The sequence below is a fragment of the Barbus barbus genome, assembly GCF_936440315.1.
Source record: "Barbus barbus genome assembly, chromosome: 32".
NCBI classification, from domain to species: Eukaryota; Metazoa; Chordata; class Actinopteri; order Cypriniformes; family Cyprinidae; genus Barbus; species Barbus barbus.
In genome coordinates, this window is record NC_136760.1 from 12441351 (window position 1) to 12457397 (window position 16047).

The following is a 16047-nucleotide window of genomic DNA, read 5'->3' on the forward strand; positions in this document are numbered from 1 at the left end:
AATCTAATTTTGGCACAACATATGACATACATTTAATAAAGATAAAAATGGCATTACAAAGGTTAAAAAAATACTTTAAGGAGTCAAACATCATTTTATAATAGTAAGTTTAATTTCTGTCATTGATCAGAAGGTGTTCCTAATTTCTTTCTTTATTTAAGTAGAAGCACTAGTGCTCCTGAAAAGAAACGTAAGTGTCGAGTCCTTAAGAATGCAATGTTACCTTTTAAAACTAATTGAAAAGGTTTTTGCAAAGTGTAAACAGTTAAATATAATCTACAAATCATGCAATACTGTACCGCTAAATAAGACGTGTTTTGAGGGCTTAGCTAATCAGGGCAATGAGAGACAATCATTCTAATATTTTATGAAATCATTCGTTCATTTCACTAATCAATGTTTTTTTGTTTGTTTTTTATTAAACACAAGAAGTCATTAATAATAATTATATTATAAGATGCACAAATTCAAACACAACGCATCTTTAATTTGGGCAGAATTGCAGGTGCCTGTCTTAATGTACTAAGGTTTAGAGAAAATATGACATAAGTTCTTAATAAATGTTTTCATAGACTATAAATGTTTTTATGATAAAATACATCCGAAAGGTAATCTAAAATTATCATTTTTAACCCCCCCCCCCCCTCCAAATTAGAGTTCCCCCAGTAAATATCAGCCATTTCCACCACTGACTGTAATGCATTACTTTTAAAAGTAACTTTCTCCAACACTGTTGATTAACTGCTTAATTTCAGTAGCTCATATATCATTGAAAATAATACTGTACAGATTTCAGCCATAACTGTTTATATTTTTATGTTTCTCTGCATCGTGCGAAATGTTGTATTTTATATGTTGTATTTATCTGCGATGATTGAAACGAGAGAATAAATATAAGTAGTATCTATCTTGTCAGTCTGATAGGTCATTGTACGGCGAGTCTGAAGGCTCAGAAATCGCGTTTGAATGGTCGGAGCAGTCATGTCGGAGCAGGAGTCTCTGAAGAGCTCCACCGCGAGAAACCGTGGAGGAGTACAGCGAGTGGAGGGCAAACTGAGAGCCAGTGTGGAGAGAGGAGATTATTATGAGGCCCATCAGATGTACCGGACATTATTCTTCAGGTGAGCTTTATCGTTATTACAGGAGTAGTGATGACTGGCCGGGGCCCTGTCGCTTCCAGATCGTTCTTGTTGTCAACCGTGCTCGTTTCTCGGTTGCGCTGATTGGCCAACTGCTCATCCTCACCCGCCCTTTGAGTCATATCTTATCTCTGATTGGCTAGTCTCGACGTCGTTTATGTCATAATATCAGCGTGAGCTATGTTGCTACATGCTAATCTGAAGAACAAGGTTGATTATCAATTGGACTAATCTGTCAGTTGTTATATTGTAATATAATAATACTTCCCCCAAAACAATGACAGTAAGATAAATCCGTCCATATCTTAGAATTTAATCATTTTAACAATAACGTTAGAGCTCGGAAACCAGCAGAATTGTGACATTTCACCTTTTAAAGTCTCTCTCTAAAATCTTCCGATGAATTCAGACATAAAGTGATAAAGACACCACAAAATAATTTCTTTAAACCACACCTGCCATTTATTCTTCCTTTTGTTGACCTGCTGTCTAGTGAGCCTACCTGGGCAGCATTTTGAGCATCATATTATCATAGGCTTTCTAGTGGGCCATCATGATTTTAACCTATATAGGCAGCATTAGTTTGCATTTGATGGTCAAACGTCTTGAGACTTGCAACATCAGCAGTATCAAATATTCCACAGATCAGATTGCAAGTAAATGTCAGCGATGCAACTGTACATGCACGAACATCATAATGAACAAGAAAAAAGCCTCAGTAAAAGAAAATGGCATTTTAGTAGTCAGATATAATGTTTTAATGGGTGGTGATGGCGCAGTGGATAAGACACATGCCTTTGGTGTGAGAGATCCGGGTTCGAATCCACTGTGAGACACCAATGTGTCCCTGAGCAACACACTTAACCCCTAGTTGCTCCAGAGGCGTGCGACCTCTGACATATATAGCAATTGTAAGTCGCTTTGGATAAAAGCGTCAGCTAAATGAATAAATGTAACGCCTTTTCATTGGAGAAAAAAATAGGCTAACTGCTTATTAATATTTGATAAGTCAAGAGGTGCAATCTACATGAAGGAACATGCAGTAAAAAGGAGCCTCATGACTGCGTGTCAAACTCGACAAGTCTCAAAAAAAAAAAAAAAATCAGATAATGCAGCCTTTAATGGCAAGGTTAGGTCAGGTTGTAAAATGTTGTGTGATGGAACTTCCTGAAAATTCATGGTTTTTGTTATATATGAAAAATACTTTTTAAATTGAAAAAATAAATGTAAAAAATGTATGAAAAGTACAATGTGCCCAGTCACATGTTTTCATGTTTTTCAAAGAAAATGTTTTTTGCATTTTATAGAGGCAAATAAAAATGAAAAATGTAATAAATGTGTCAAAGCCAACATGAAAACAATTAATAGCTATATTTTGAAGAACTTGATGCATGTGTATTAAACTTGACTTTTTTTTTTTTTTTTGTAAGTATATCTTCATAGACACTTTTATTTAAATTTTTTTTGGCTGTGTCCCATGAGGACTGTATGACCTCTATCTCAGCCACAGAAACACTGTGTTAACACCATGTTGCTTTGGGTGCAGGTACATGTCACAAGCGAAGCATGCAGAGGCCAGAGAGTTGATGTACAATGGAGCGTTGCTCTTCTTTACTTATAATCAGGTATGTGTTCCTCTGTTATCAGTTTTAGGTCTTACTGGTTCACAATTAGTTCACTTGTTTTCCTCCGTAAGATTTCTGCACTAATGTTTGTTTTCTAAACAGCAAAACAGTGCTGCAGATCTGTCCATGCTGGTACTAGAGTCCCTGGAGAAGTCTGGGGCCAAAGTAGACGATGAGACACTAGGTGAGTTTATTGGACATTATATTAAGGCTGTTGTGCTGGTGATTGTTATTAATTTGGCAAACAGTTAGAGGTGTGGTTATATTCAACTTTATCTGTAGTTAGAGCTGAATATTCAGAAGGTTTATTTATTTTTAAGCTAAAACGAGTGTGGAAATATTGGTAGCCGGTAATGAGTTGCTGTCAAATGCAATAGCTTTGCAATATAACTTTGCTGCTGAGGTTCAATTCTGCCTTAACATTCATGTCATGAAACAAGGAATAGTTGCAAAACTGAATTAATGAAAGTCAATGGGAAATTTCGATTGCAAAATGAGAAGCACATTAAAATGTGCATAATATTGACAATATTGGTTAACTTCATAACATCAATAAAATAATACAGATAAATAATACATATTCAACATTTCCCAACCTTACACAATCTACAGTACCTATAATTTTTTAATTGTGTAATTACATTCTTGGTGTTTGTTCTAGAACATTTGGCTAAACTCTTCAGCCTGATGGACCCAAATTCACCAGAGCGAGTGGCGTTTGTCTCCAGAGCGATCAAGTGGTCAATCGGAGGGTCAGGGAAGTTGGGCCACCCCAAACTACACCAGCTGCTGGCGCTCACATTGTGGAAAGGTAAAACAGACATGACAATAATCATTCAATAAACGCTAAAGAAACAATCAGCTGTTTTGAGAATGGGTAAGCCACATAATTTGCTTGTTTGCATTTAGAACAAAACTACAGTGAATCACGCTATCATTTCCTACACTCATCTGATGGAGAGGGCTGTGCACAGATGTTGGTGGAATATTCATCAGCGCGAGGATTTCACGGAGAGGTGGACATGTTTGTAGCACAGGCCGTCTTACAGTGAGTTCTGGAGTTTGAAAATTCTTTTATTATTTTTACACCACAATGTAGTTTCAATGTAGTTTAGTATTGCAAAATACAAAAGCAGAAATGTAAGAAAAGAATGTGCTAGGCCACTCTGCTATACAGTGTACAGAAGTGAATTAGGACTGGGGCTGTCTAGCTCCAAATTGACTTAAATTGGAAAAATTGAAAAGAAAATACACTTATGCATTATATTTCATGTCTTCCAAAGCCTTATGATAGCGTTGTGTGAGGAACAGACCCGATTTTAAGTTCACAGAAAATCTTGCTTTCTGTTGCTTTCTGAAAAATGATGTCTCTGCATGGCTAGGGGTGTAACGGTACACAAACATGATGGTTCAGTACGTAAACAGTGGTTTACTGAACAGACTACTTTCTTTTAAATAACTTCAGTTATAATTAAAACTTTCCTAGGGATATAAATCTACCTCAGCTTATGCTCTAAACTAGCCATTTTAGATCCCTTTTACATTACTATAAGGTTACAATTAACAGATCCCAAACTTAAAATGAATTACTATTTATTTTTAAATATAATAATCAACACTCGAATTAAAAAATTGTATTCAAACATGTTAATTGCACACAATGCAGTTTTTAAATGAACTTCCAAATTATTCCATTTGTTGGTGAAATATATTCATCTACACCGTGACTGTCATAACAGATTTATTTAAACATCACTAACAGTTAAAGTAAAATATGAGGAGTATATAGTCTGATATTTAGTGAAATGCTCTTCTCTAGACTTAATTCTCTAGCAAACTAATGAGCTGTGGACACAGATGACTTGCCTGAGGTAAATTAAATGATGCATGCCATTTTGTTTACAAGCTGTTTTATTGACGTCTTGCCTCAGTTGAAATACTGATTGAGCGATTACATGTGGCATTCATTTTTATTTCACTCTTAAAAATACAGTAGTAGTAAAGAGGAAGGGATGATAATGCTCACTCGTCCTCCGTGCTGCCGTTTGAGCTAATCTGTCACACCACAAAGTGCGTCAAAACGGCATTTATTGAAAATTTTTCGGTACGAATACGTGTACCGTTACACCCCTAAGTAAACTTTGTTCCCTGAGGGAACATCAGTAGCTGAAGCTATGTAAAACGCCTTTCTCCAAAAATACCGAAGCCCTGTTGATTAACTTCCGTAAGAGCTGCGGAATTAATTGTAATTGAAACGAAATTGCAATTAAATTGTTCGGTTTAGTGCGATTATTAAATCGTGAAAGCTGTTATGTGCAGCTTGTCAGTGAGGTACGGCTCTGATCAGTAGTAAATGCTTTATTAGTAAATGATTGAGCTGCTTATAACGTGCATTTTAAAAAGCAACTCGCTTCAAACATCTTTCCAAACATGAGAAGCATTTTGTCAGAATCAGAAAGAGATTTATTGCCAAGTATGTTTGCACATACAAGGAATTTTTTTTTTTTGTGTGTCACAGCTTCTAGTACACAGAAGTTGTCCAAAAGACAACATTTAATAACATGTTTTTTTCTCCAAACTCACTTCATAATATCAGTCGAGTGTTTGAAGTAAAATCCTTGTTTGTTTTTTTTGTTTAACTCTATGCCAGCCTCTATGGATTTTTTCATGCATTGAATGAAGTTTAATCTTTTGTTTATTCAGCTACCTCTATATGGGATTTCCTGGAACTACGTGCATTACCTTTCTTCTGTGGGGTATATTTGAAGTTTCAGGCCTTCGGATGGAGATTTACTACTGATCACAGAACAGTGTTTCACTGACAAGCTGCACATGAAAAAACATAGCCTTTGCCGCATCACGATTATAGTTTCATTTGAATTAATCGTGCAGCTCTAACTTGAGTATAAAACATTGGCCAATGGCATTCGAGTGCGCGTAATTGATGGCGCATGATAATGCATGCTTTCTGCATGTATAAAGCGGTGCTGTTCACCAATATCTCAGAATCTTTTCACTGAAGGCAAGTAAATCTTAGTAGTTTGTACGCAATGTCTCATTCCCTCATCTTGTGAAAAATGAGGTTACGCAACCTGAGAAATTTCCTTTCAATCACTTGACACTGAATCAATAACTGACTCTCTGGGAAACAGTGTCTAATCACACCACATTGTAGTGCAGAACTGGTCTGGCCTGGCTCAAGAGTGGAACCGTTACCTGATTTGCTCACATCACAGTGGCGATTTTGTTTAGGTGTGGGGTCAGGTAAGGGGCATGATTTTAACTGCATAATTTAGAATCACCCACATGTTTGAAAACACCCACAAAGTTCAAAACGCCCACTTTTGTTCTGCAGAGATGTCATACTTAAGACACCAAGTCACATTACCATTGTGACCCAACACATAATCTTATATCACATCCAATACAACCAAAATAATGGTGAATACCACCAGCAGACATCTTAAAAATCTTAATAAGGGGCAACTGCTGTTCATCAACTGCACAGAATAAACTCAGCACAACATAAAAGACGGCACTGTCATAACCCACTCAACACAGACAGCACCTATGATGCAAGCGAAGATACATCTAGGTTATAAAACCTAGCAAAAGTGTTAGGTGAGGTCCGTCCTATCACCATGCAAATGACCTAGATGGACACAACATTTGCTCACACCAAGGAAGAAGCCATTTCTCTGGTAGAATAGGTTCTTACTCCAATTGGGTAGTGCAAGCCCTGAGATTCATAAGCCAATGAAATGGCATCCACAACCCGGTGTATAAATCTCTGTTTCAATACAGGAAACCTATAGTGTGACCCCAAAAGGCTGCTTAGAAACCATATTCTGGGTATAGTGATGAATATAGATATACAGTGCCCTAACAAGGCACAAGATGTGTGAAGACTGTTCAACTAGCCCCTTGGTAAAAAAAAAGAAAAAAAGGCTGATAGCCTTATTCCCTGAGCTCTGAATGGTGTCGAAAGCACTTTCAGCACACTTTAGGTCCATCAGTTTTGTTGGTTTAAATTGACTCTGCCTGTTTGGGGTTTAAGCCAGGTGATTTCAGAGGTAACCTAAAGCACATGCATAATAACTACTTGCTTCACTGAAGCCAGAGCAAGTAGTAGCGCTGTATTGAAAGGAAGTGCTTTCATTTTAATTGATGTGCCATGTTTTCTTTAGCTCCGTCCAGATGCCGAAAGCTGGTCTGCCATTGCACTGCATGCCTGAACCTGTGCTTGCACTCATCTGTCATGATTTCCTTTAATTTGGAAATCTGGAACATGTCCATGTCTTTTTTATAAAAACTGTGTACTGTCCATGCTGCCAGAGCACTGAGGTAGCTGTTTGGCACTATAGGGTGCATGTGTAGCAGCCCTACCGGTATTCAAGTTGACGCTGCTGCCATCAGCCCCAGTGCCCTCTGAAAAATCTCCAGGATAAGAACGCTCCTTAGTTCATCAAAAACTTTAGTATTAGGGGCATTAGGTCGTATGTCATAGCTCCTAATGGTGGAAGTTCCCACTTTTGGCATTTTGCACCACAGGAACTGGGAACCAATTCAGTTCTAGGAATGCATTTGGGGGAGGATGATTTAAGTGTACGTTGATTTAGGGCTGCATGTTAAATTGAAACCAAAATCATGGTTTTGCGTAATACAATTATGAAATGGCAAAGACTGCAGTGTTTAATTAAATATATGCACTGCATGTTTCACAGTTAATGAAAACATGATGCTCCATGTGGTGTTCTCCACTGTACAGAGCTGTACAGGAGTTGTTGTTTTTTTTTCTGCACTTAAATGGCATCGCTCTTGGCAGGCTTATGTCAGTTCCTATTAGCGGTTCAAATGCAACCAAGAAAATGGCCCTGGGGAACATTTTATCCCTGGTGGCTAGTTCCTATAACTAAGTTCCTGGTGCGAAAGCTACTATTGTCATATTGTCTTCTCCACTATAATATGTGCTTACATAGTCGGGGAGTTCAACTCTGATTAAAATGGAAATGTGCTGGCTGGGTTCCAACACGTTTTTCGGCATATTGACTTTGAACCCCAAAGCTTGCAAATTGAGCAACAGAGTATTGTGCTCACATAAGACTTCACTGGGACATTAATAAGCAGTCATTGAGAGAATTCAAAACTCAAATTCTCCTCATTTTCAAAAGGCAGAGGGCAGCACTTACACAATTTGTGAAAGTGTTTTGGGCTAGACACCGCTTGACTGCAAGGTCAATGAATTAGGTACGTTGTTCCTTCGAATTACCTCATCTGTGACGAGAAACCATTGGGACATGAAAATGAGCAACCTTCAGGTCCACTTAAATAAATGGATGAACATATAAAGGTGAAGAGCGTGAGGGGCCAAGCTTTCTTTCGTCAGTAAAAAGTGGCCCATAGCATTAGACTCTTTGCACAGCAGCTCAACCACAACCAGCTTTCACAGTCTTGGAAAATACACAAACAATCTCAACTTTAGACTCGAGAGGGAGTCATCTGATTCACTCCTCTGCCATACTTGACCATTCTTCCTCCTCAGAGGCAGCCAGTGCCATGGCTTCATCCCTATTGGCTTTAGGGGAGGGGTGAATGTCAACTCATGCAAACAGTACGGATGAGGATGTAGGTTCAGGGGAGTGTAAGACATGCAGGAGTTGGTATGAGCTTGAAAGGCTTTTCTGCTGCTGCTTCCATGTCAAAGAAGTAGGAAACCGGCGAGCACAAGAAACCGAGCCATCCCCCAAAATGAAGGCAACCCTAAAGCGCAGCATCCTGAGACTCATGTCTTTCTCAGTGACACTGACTGTCCTCACTGCAGAGGCTTCAGTGTGGGCACAGCCTTCATGCCCACTGGACAGCTTGAGGGGACCCTTACACAAATGGTCCGTTTGAGGCAATGTGCCTTTGGGAGCAATTTGCTTTTGTAGATAAGAAATAATGCTCTAGTCTTCTCACCGGAACTTGCATGCAGTAGGTGTCGATTTGCTATGTTGCCGGCTGCAGAGGTGCTTCTCAGTGATGGGATCTTAGTCTTTGGGCTTCTTCTTCAGACTGAGTGAAATCGTAAAGCACACTTGAACACCACTGGCCAGAGTTTTATACTGGGTGCTTTTCAAACGGAAGGCTGCATCCTACTGAGGCTGTGTCCTTCCTAGTTCAGAGTCCTCCATGGCATTAAACTCTGGAATGAGAGTCTAGTAAGTGTGCGTAGCTACGTCACATACTATTCCTGAACTCATGGCATGAAATACTAATAAAACTTAATTTTGAAAAATATTTTGTATTACGACTCTTTATATTATTTGGCTTTCTATTAATGCAATACAATGAATCACAGCCGTCTACAGTCTCCCTGTAGCTTACATTATTAGTAGATTAGTGTTAAGTAATTTACACCAAAACAAATTATAGGATTAATTCTTTCATGTCCAAAAAAAATAATTTTTGTCTTGCATTTCATAATAAATTCAGACAAGCTCAGTGCTGACTCGTTTTTCGTCAGTTTATTTTCATGAATTGGAATGTGTACAAAGGATTGTGGATGATTTGAAGATCGCATGCATTCTTCAAATTCAGCTGAATGACGGATGCAAAATGAAGACTGCCTTCTAAGGATCCTTCCGATTGAGATGGCCTTCAGCAATATTTGATGGCGTGCCAGCTAAGATATGCAGCCTTGCATTTGAGAAGTTTTTTAAGCTACTGACACAAGGTGAAGTGAACTGGAAATGAAAGGAAACAACTTAAGTTTGGGTCTGTTTCACACATATGAATTCAGAAGAATTGTAAAATTGAGTTTTTAAAATGGGTTATAGTGCAATGATTTAAACTAATCTTGCCAAATTCTGTAAATTTATGTTGAATGCTTATTTTTTTATGATTGGTATACATCTCAGTATCTTTTCTTGACTGCAGGTTTCTTTGTCTAAAAAATAAGACAAGCGCATTGGTGGTGTTCACCACATACACACAGAAGCACCCGTCTATAGAGAAGGGTCCTCCATATGTGCAGCCTCTGCTGAACTTCCTGTGGTTCCTCCTGCTGGCTGTGGACGGGTGAGATACTGTCCTCTATTCATGCTCTGCATCTCAGCATCTCAGCATCAGGTCCTTTCTGTCTAATATAGAGCATTCAGGGTTTTTTTGCATGCTCAATCTCTCAAGGTCCACTTTCTTGTTCCAAACTTAATCAAACTTATCTGGCTGTAACTTTCAAGTAATCCTGAAGACCTTGAGTAGCTGCTTTAGGTGTTTCATTAGGACTGGAGCTAAACTCTGCAAGAAAATGGACCTCGAGGACTAGAGTTGCTGCTCTATATTCTAAAATTATGTGACAAAATTCTGCAAATAACCACTTTGATAGTCTGAGTGGACTTTCTGGTCTGCTGCTCTATTTTTATTCAGGAGTAAGAATAGTGTCGTTTGATATCCGTGTGACTGAGTTATTTTAGTCTTACTAAGAGCTGTGTTGCAGGTTCTTGGCTTTTTCTTTTTCTTTTGTAATGTGAGAAAAAACAAACGTGTGATCTTATGATCTGGTGACAGTATCCCATGGCTTATTCCTCTAGACTTTCTTCACACTACTTCTCAGTAACGCCTTTTCTCCAGCTTTTAAAATTTGATGTTTCTCCTTTGCATTCTTTACTGTGGAAACGCAACAGACCAGAGCTCTTCAACTCCAGTCCTAGAGGGCCATGTCCTGCTTAGTGTATCTGTAACTAACCAAGCATATGTGAACAAGCTTTTAAAGGTGTTTAGAATTACTTGTAAATCACAGACACATGGGTTACATTGGAGAGTTTTTAAAGTCTTCCAGATACTCGCCCTCCAGGACTGCAGTTGAAGAGACACTAGACTAAATGGCTTTATCTGATATTTTGAATCATCCATCAGTGTTTAAGCAACAAAACGGTTCAAACAACCTCTGGATGATTGTGGTTTTATTTCCAGTGGGAAGTTGACAGTCTTCACAGTGTTATGTGAGCAGTATCAGCCGTCACTGAAGAGAGACCCTATGTACAATGAGGTGAGTTAGTAATAGTAATGCTCTTAAACATATCACAAACATACTTTTTTTTTTTTTTCCTTTCTCAGTACCTAGAGATAAAAGGGTTCTTTTAGATTGCAAAAGAGTTTGACTTTGGCTGGATGCTAAGCTAATGTAATAACAATACAGTTACATGAAACAAACACACACAGTAAAACATGTTAAAGGTTACAGGCATCACTCAGAGAGATTCACCTTCACTGTTATAATGTGGCGTGGATTTGGTATGAGATAAGACTTTTGGACTTTGTGTATAACATACTATATGTTCTTCTCTTGACCTCAGTATCTGGATAGAATAGGACAACTGTTTTTTGGAGTGCCACCTAAACAGTCGTCATCATATGGCGGTTTGTTAGGTAAGAAACATCCTGTGTGCCTATTATTACATGATATTATATTATATTACATGCTAAAGCAGACAGTGGCAATGAATGACAATCAATAATACACATCACCAAGGCTTTGGCGCTACACCAAATTGTCCAAAATTGACAGAACCTCACAGGTTTCATATTTCTCATTATCACAAATATTGAATTAAGTTAATAATTAAAAACTACCATCCAAACCTACAGTACAGTTCACTTACAGTTAATCTGTATGTACTGTATAACAAATTACACTGAACAAAATTATAAACACAACACTTTTTTTGTTTTTACCCCCATTTTTCATGAGCTAAACTCTTTTTCTATGTACACAAAAGGCCTATTTCTCTCAAATATTGTCCACAAATCTGTCTAAATCTGTGTTAGTGAGCACTTCTCCTTTGCCGAGGTTATCCATCCACCTCACAGGTGTGGCATATCAAGATGCTGATTAGACAGCATGATTATTGCACAGGTGTGCCTTAGGCTGGCCACAATAAAAGGCCACTCTAAAATGTGCAGTTTTACTGTATTGGGGGGTTTCACACCTGTGTTCGTTGTCCATCACATACGCCTGCCCATACCATAACCCCACCGCCACCATGGGCCACTCGATCCACAACGTTAACATCAGCAAACCGCTCACCCATACGACGCCATACACGAATGCCATCTGCCCTGTACAGTGAAAACTGGGATTCAACCATGAAGGGAACACCTCTCCAAAGTGCCCACTCAAGTCGGTTACGACGACGAACTGCAGTCAGGTCCAGACCCTGATGAGGACGACGAGCATGCAGATGAGCTTCCCTGAGACTTTTCTGACAGTTTGTGCAGAGGTGGTGATGGCGCAGTGGATAAGACACATGCCTTTGGTGTGAGAGACCCGGGTTCGAATCCACTGTGAGACACCAATGTGTCCCTGAGCAAGACACTTAACCCCTAGTTGCTCCAGAGGCGTGCGACCTCTGACATATATAGCAATTGTAAGTCGCTTTGGATAAAAGCGTCAGCTAAATGAATAAATGTAAAATGTAAACTCTTTGGTTATGCAAACCGATTGTTGCAGCAGCTGTCCGGGTGGCTGGTCTCAGACGATCTTGGAGGTGAAGATGCTGGATGTGGAGGTCCTGGGCTGGTGTGGTTACACGTGGTCTGAGGTTGTGAGGCCGGTTGAATGTACTGCCAAATTCTCTGAAGCGCCTTTGGAGACGGCTTATAGTAGAGAAATGAACATTCAATTCACGGGCAACATCTCTGGTGGACATTCCTGCAGTCAGCATGCCAATTGCATGCTCCCTCAAAATTGCGACATCTGTGGCATTGTGCTGTGTGATAAAACTGCACAATTTAGAGAGGCCTTTTATTGTGGCCAGCCTAAGGCACACCTGTGCAATAATCATGCTGTCTAATCAGCATCTTGATATGCCACACCTGTGAGGTGGATGGATTATCTCTGTAAAGGAGAAGTGCTCACTAACACAGATTTAGACCGATTTGTGAACAATATTTGAGAGAAATAGGCCTTTTGTGTACATGGAAAAAGTCTTTGAGATCAGCTCATGAAAAATGGGGTAAAAACAAAAGTGCTGCGTTTATAGTTTTGTTCAGTGTATATAGCAAACTGCTTGATTGTTATACCATTGAAAAATGTAAGATATATGGTTGTCCAGCGATATATTATTACAGTAAATCCTACTTTTCCTCCATATATACAGTATATTCATGTAATGAAATATGTATGATAGCAAATCAAATATCATTGCAAAATGTAAATGTATTATTGCAGCATTCTGTATGTGTGTAATTATTTATGTCCAACTTCATCTGCATACATGGTGTACTGATGTAGGGCAATATAAAGTGTGCTATATATACTATAATCTCACCTGCTTAAATATTTGAATCGTCACAAAATGTCAACTATATTATTATCCAGCTTTAATCTGCTGTGCCTATAACGCGTGAAGATAAGGTATTATAAACTTTAACATGATTTTCTGTAAAGCTGCTTTAAAACAATGTTGTGAAATGTGACACTAACTATGGACACTTATTTCTGCCATGGAATAAAAAAAGAATAAAAATGTAAATGTGACTTCTCACAATAAACTTTTTTTTTTTTTCTGAATGCAAGGGAAAAAATAAGAATGGCGAGATTTAAAAAGTCTGTTTTCTTTCTTTTCTTTGTTTTATTTTTTAATTCCGTGGTGGAAGTAAGTTAAATTTAACCTACAGTGTTTTTGTTCAGCATACAGTGCCGTGAAAAGGTTTTTGCCCCCTTCCTGTGTTTTTTTTTTTTGTTTTTTTTTGCATATTTGTCATACTTAAGATTCAGTTCATCAAACAAATTTTAATATTACACAAAGATAATGCAAGTAAATACAAAATGCAGTTTTTAAATGATGATTTAATTTATTAAGGGAAAAAAGCTGTCCAAACCTGCCTGGCCCTACGTGAAAAATGTATTGCCCCCTCCTGTTAAATCATGAAAGAACTGTGATTAACCACATTATTTCAGAAAGCTGAGTTAAATTTCACTAGCCAGGCCTGATTACTGCCAGACCTTTTGAATCAAGAAATGACTTGGATTTCAAGAGATCACTTGGATAGAACCTGTCTGACAAAGTGAATCATGCTTAAAGGGTTAGTTCACCCAAAAATGAAAATTGTCATTAATTACTCACCCTGATGTCATTCCAAACCCGTAAGATCTCCGTTCATCGTTGGAACACAAATTCAAATATTTTAGTTTGAATCTGAGAGCTCTGACCCTCCATAGACAGCAATACAAATGAAATGTTCCCATGTCCAGAAACGTAGTAAAGAGATTGGTAAAATAATCAATGTAACCTCAGGGGTTCAACCGTAATTTTACGAAGCCGCAAGGATACTTTTCGCGCAAAGAAAACAAAAATGACATCAGTAATCCATAATTAATGACAATTTTCATTTTTGGGTGAACTAACCCTTTAAAGAGCAACACATCATGCCGTGATCTAAAGAAATTCAAGAACAGATAAGAAACAAAATAGTTGACATGTATCAGTCTGGAAAGGGTTATAAAGTCATTTCTAAGGCTTTGGGACTCCAGGGAACCACGGTCAGAGCCATAATCCAAAAATGGAGAAAACTTGGAACAGTGGTGAAGTTTCCCAGGAGTGGCCAACCTACCAAAATGACTCCAAGAGCGCAATGACGACCCATCCAGGAGGTCATAAAAGAACCCAGAACAACATCTAAAGAACTGCAGGCCTCACTTGCCTCAATTAAGGTCAGTGTTCATGATTCAACAATAAGAAAGAGACTGGGCAAAAACAGCATCCATGGGAGAGTTCCAAGTCAAAAGCCATTGCTGACCAAAAAGTACACACAGGCTCGTCTCACATTTGCCAAAAATATCTTGATCATCTCCAAGACTTTTGGGCAAATATTCTGTGGACTCATTGCCAGTTGTTGCTGCAAAGGGTGGCACAACCAGTTATTAGATTTAGGGGGCAATTACTTTTTCATGTAGGGCCAGGCAAGGCAGGTTTGGACGGCTTTTTTCGCTTAATACATGAAATCATTATTTCAAAACTGCATTTTGTATTTACTCAGGTTATATTTGTGTAATATTAAAATTAGTTTGAAATGAATCTTTTAAGTGTGACAAATATGCAAAAAGCCTTTTCACGGCACTGTAATACACAGCAAGGTTTAATCCAAGGATATGTTGCGAAGAGTTAAAAAATACGATTCTGATTTGCTTTCTTTGTGATAGGAAACCTATTGAATAGTCTAATGGGCTCAGGTGAGGAAGAAGAGGGTGAGGAAGCTCAGGAGGACAGCAGCCCCATTGAGCTGGACTGAAGCATCTGACCGGTGGCTCGCTGGTCTCCAACATCATAAACCAGCCCCATACCAAATCATTCACTGACTTGAACAGTGACCAATCACGCATCCGTTTGGGCGCTCTTTTTCAATAACTAACTCTTTCCTGTTATTGTTGGACTTTGTTCTGTGTATAGTTTTTAAAGAATGAAGGTGCAACAATATCAAAATTCCCGGACTGTTGAACAAAATTCGTAAAAGAGCAGAAACAGGCGCACTTCAGAAGTAATTGTCATGCCCTCCATTTGTAGTTCTACTGAGCTGTTGGTGTCAGGGACCCTCGTTTGTGAGAGGGGCTTTCCTGTCATGCCACCAAGAGTGGCGGTCGCTCATTGTATTAATAAAAGTAATTAAATAGCGCTTAACTTATAATCCACTCTAATATACTTTGATAAATTCTACAGTATGATAGCTCAATCAAAACAAGGCTTGGTTTTGTGTCTACACCTCTAGATATTACCAGGGATATTTCGGTATCCTTGCCAGGACATTTCACCACTTCTGTTAATTGTATGTGTGAGAATGAGAAAAGCACAGGTCTTACAAATGTGTGCGAGCGGATGGATGAATGCATGTTCGTGTTGATCGGAGTGTGGATGTGCCGTTATAAATGTCTAGGTCACCAGGGGGCCGCTTCATTCTCTGCTGAAGTCTGGTTGAACGTAATAAAACAATAGAAAATGGATGTAACAAATAGATATGTTCTGTTTGTCTTCATTGCTGTAGATATTAAACTCAACATGAAGTTACAATTGCTGCTAGTTACAACTTGTTTGCAGTATTGGTTAATGTCAACCAAATGGCTATTTGGACATTGTTTTAGAAAACTGTTGTGAGACTAACATAACAGAATAGTTAATACGTGTTGGGGGTAACATAAGTTACGTAATCCGATTACCTTTTTTCAAGTAACTAGTAAAATAACGCATTACTTGTTAATTTACAGGACAATATCTGTTACTTTTTCAAAGTAACGCCAGTTACTGTTT

The 16047-nt window shown here is 38.5% G+C and overlaps 1 protein-coding gene across 1 annotated transcript; it reads left to right on the top strand.

Moving 5' to 3' along the window:
• Positions 1-946: 946 nt before the first annotated feature.
• LOC306852397 (Golgi to ER traffic protein 4 homolog) lies at positions 947-15822 on the top strand. Its single transcript, XM_079389160.1, has 9 exons — positions 947-1121; positions 2686-2764; positions 2867-2948; positions 3426-3575; positions 3674-3812; positions 9683-9823; positions 10718-10793; positions 11101-11173; positions 14949-15822. The coding sequence occupies exons 1-9, from the start codon at positions 967-969 to the stop codon at positions 15035-15037; spliced, it is 984 nt and encodes a 327-aa protein (XP_079245286.1). The 5' UTR covers positions 947-966; the 3' UTR covers positions 15038-15822.
• Positions 15823-16047: the final 225 nt, after the last annotated feature.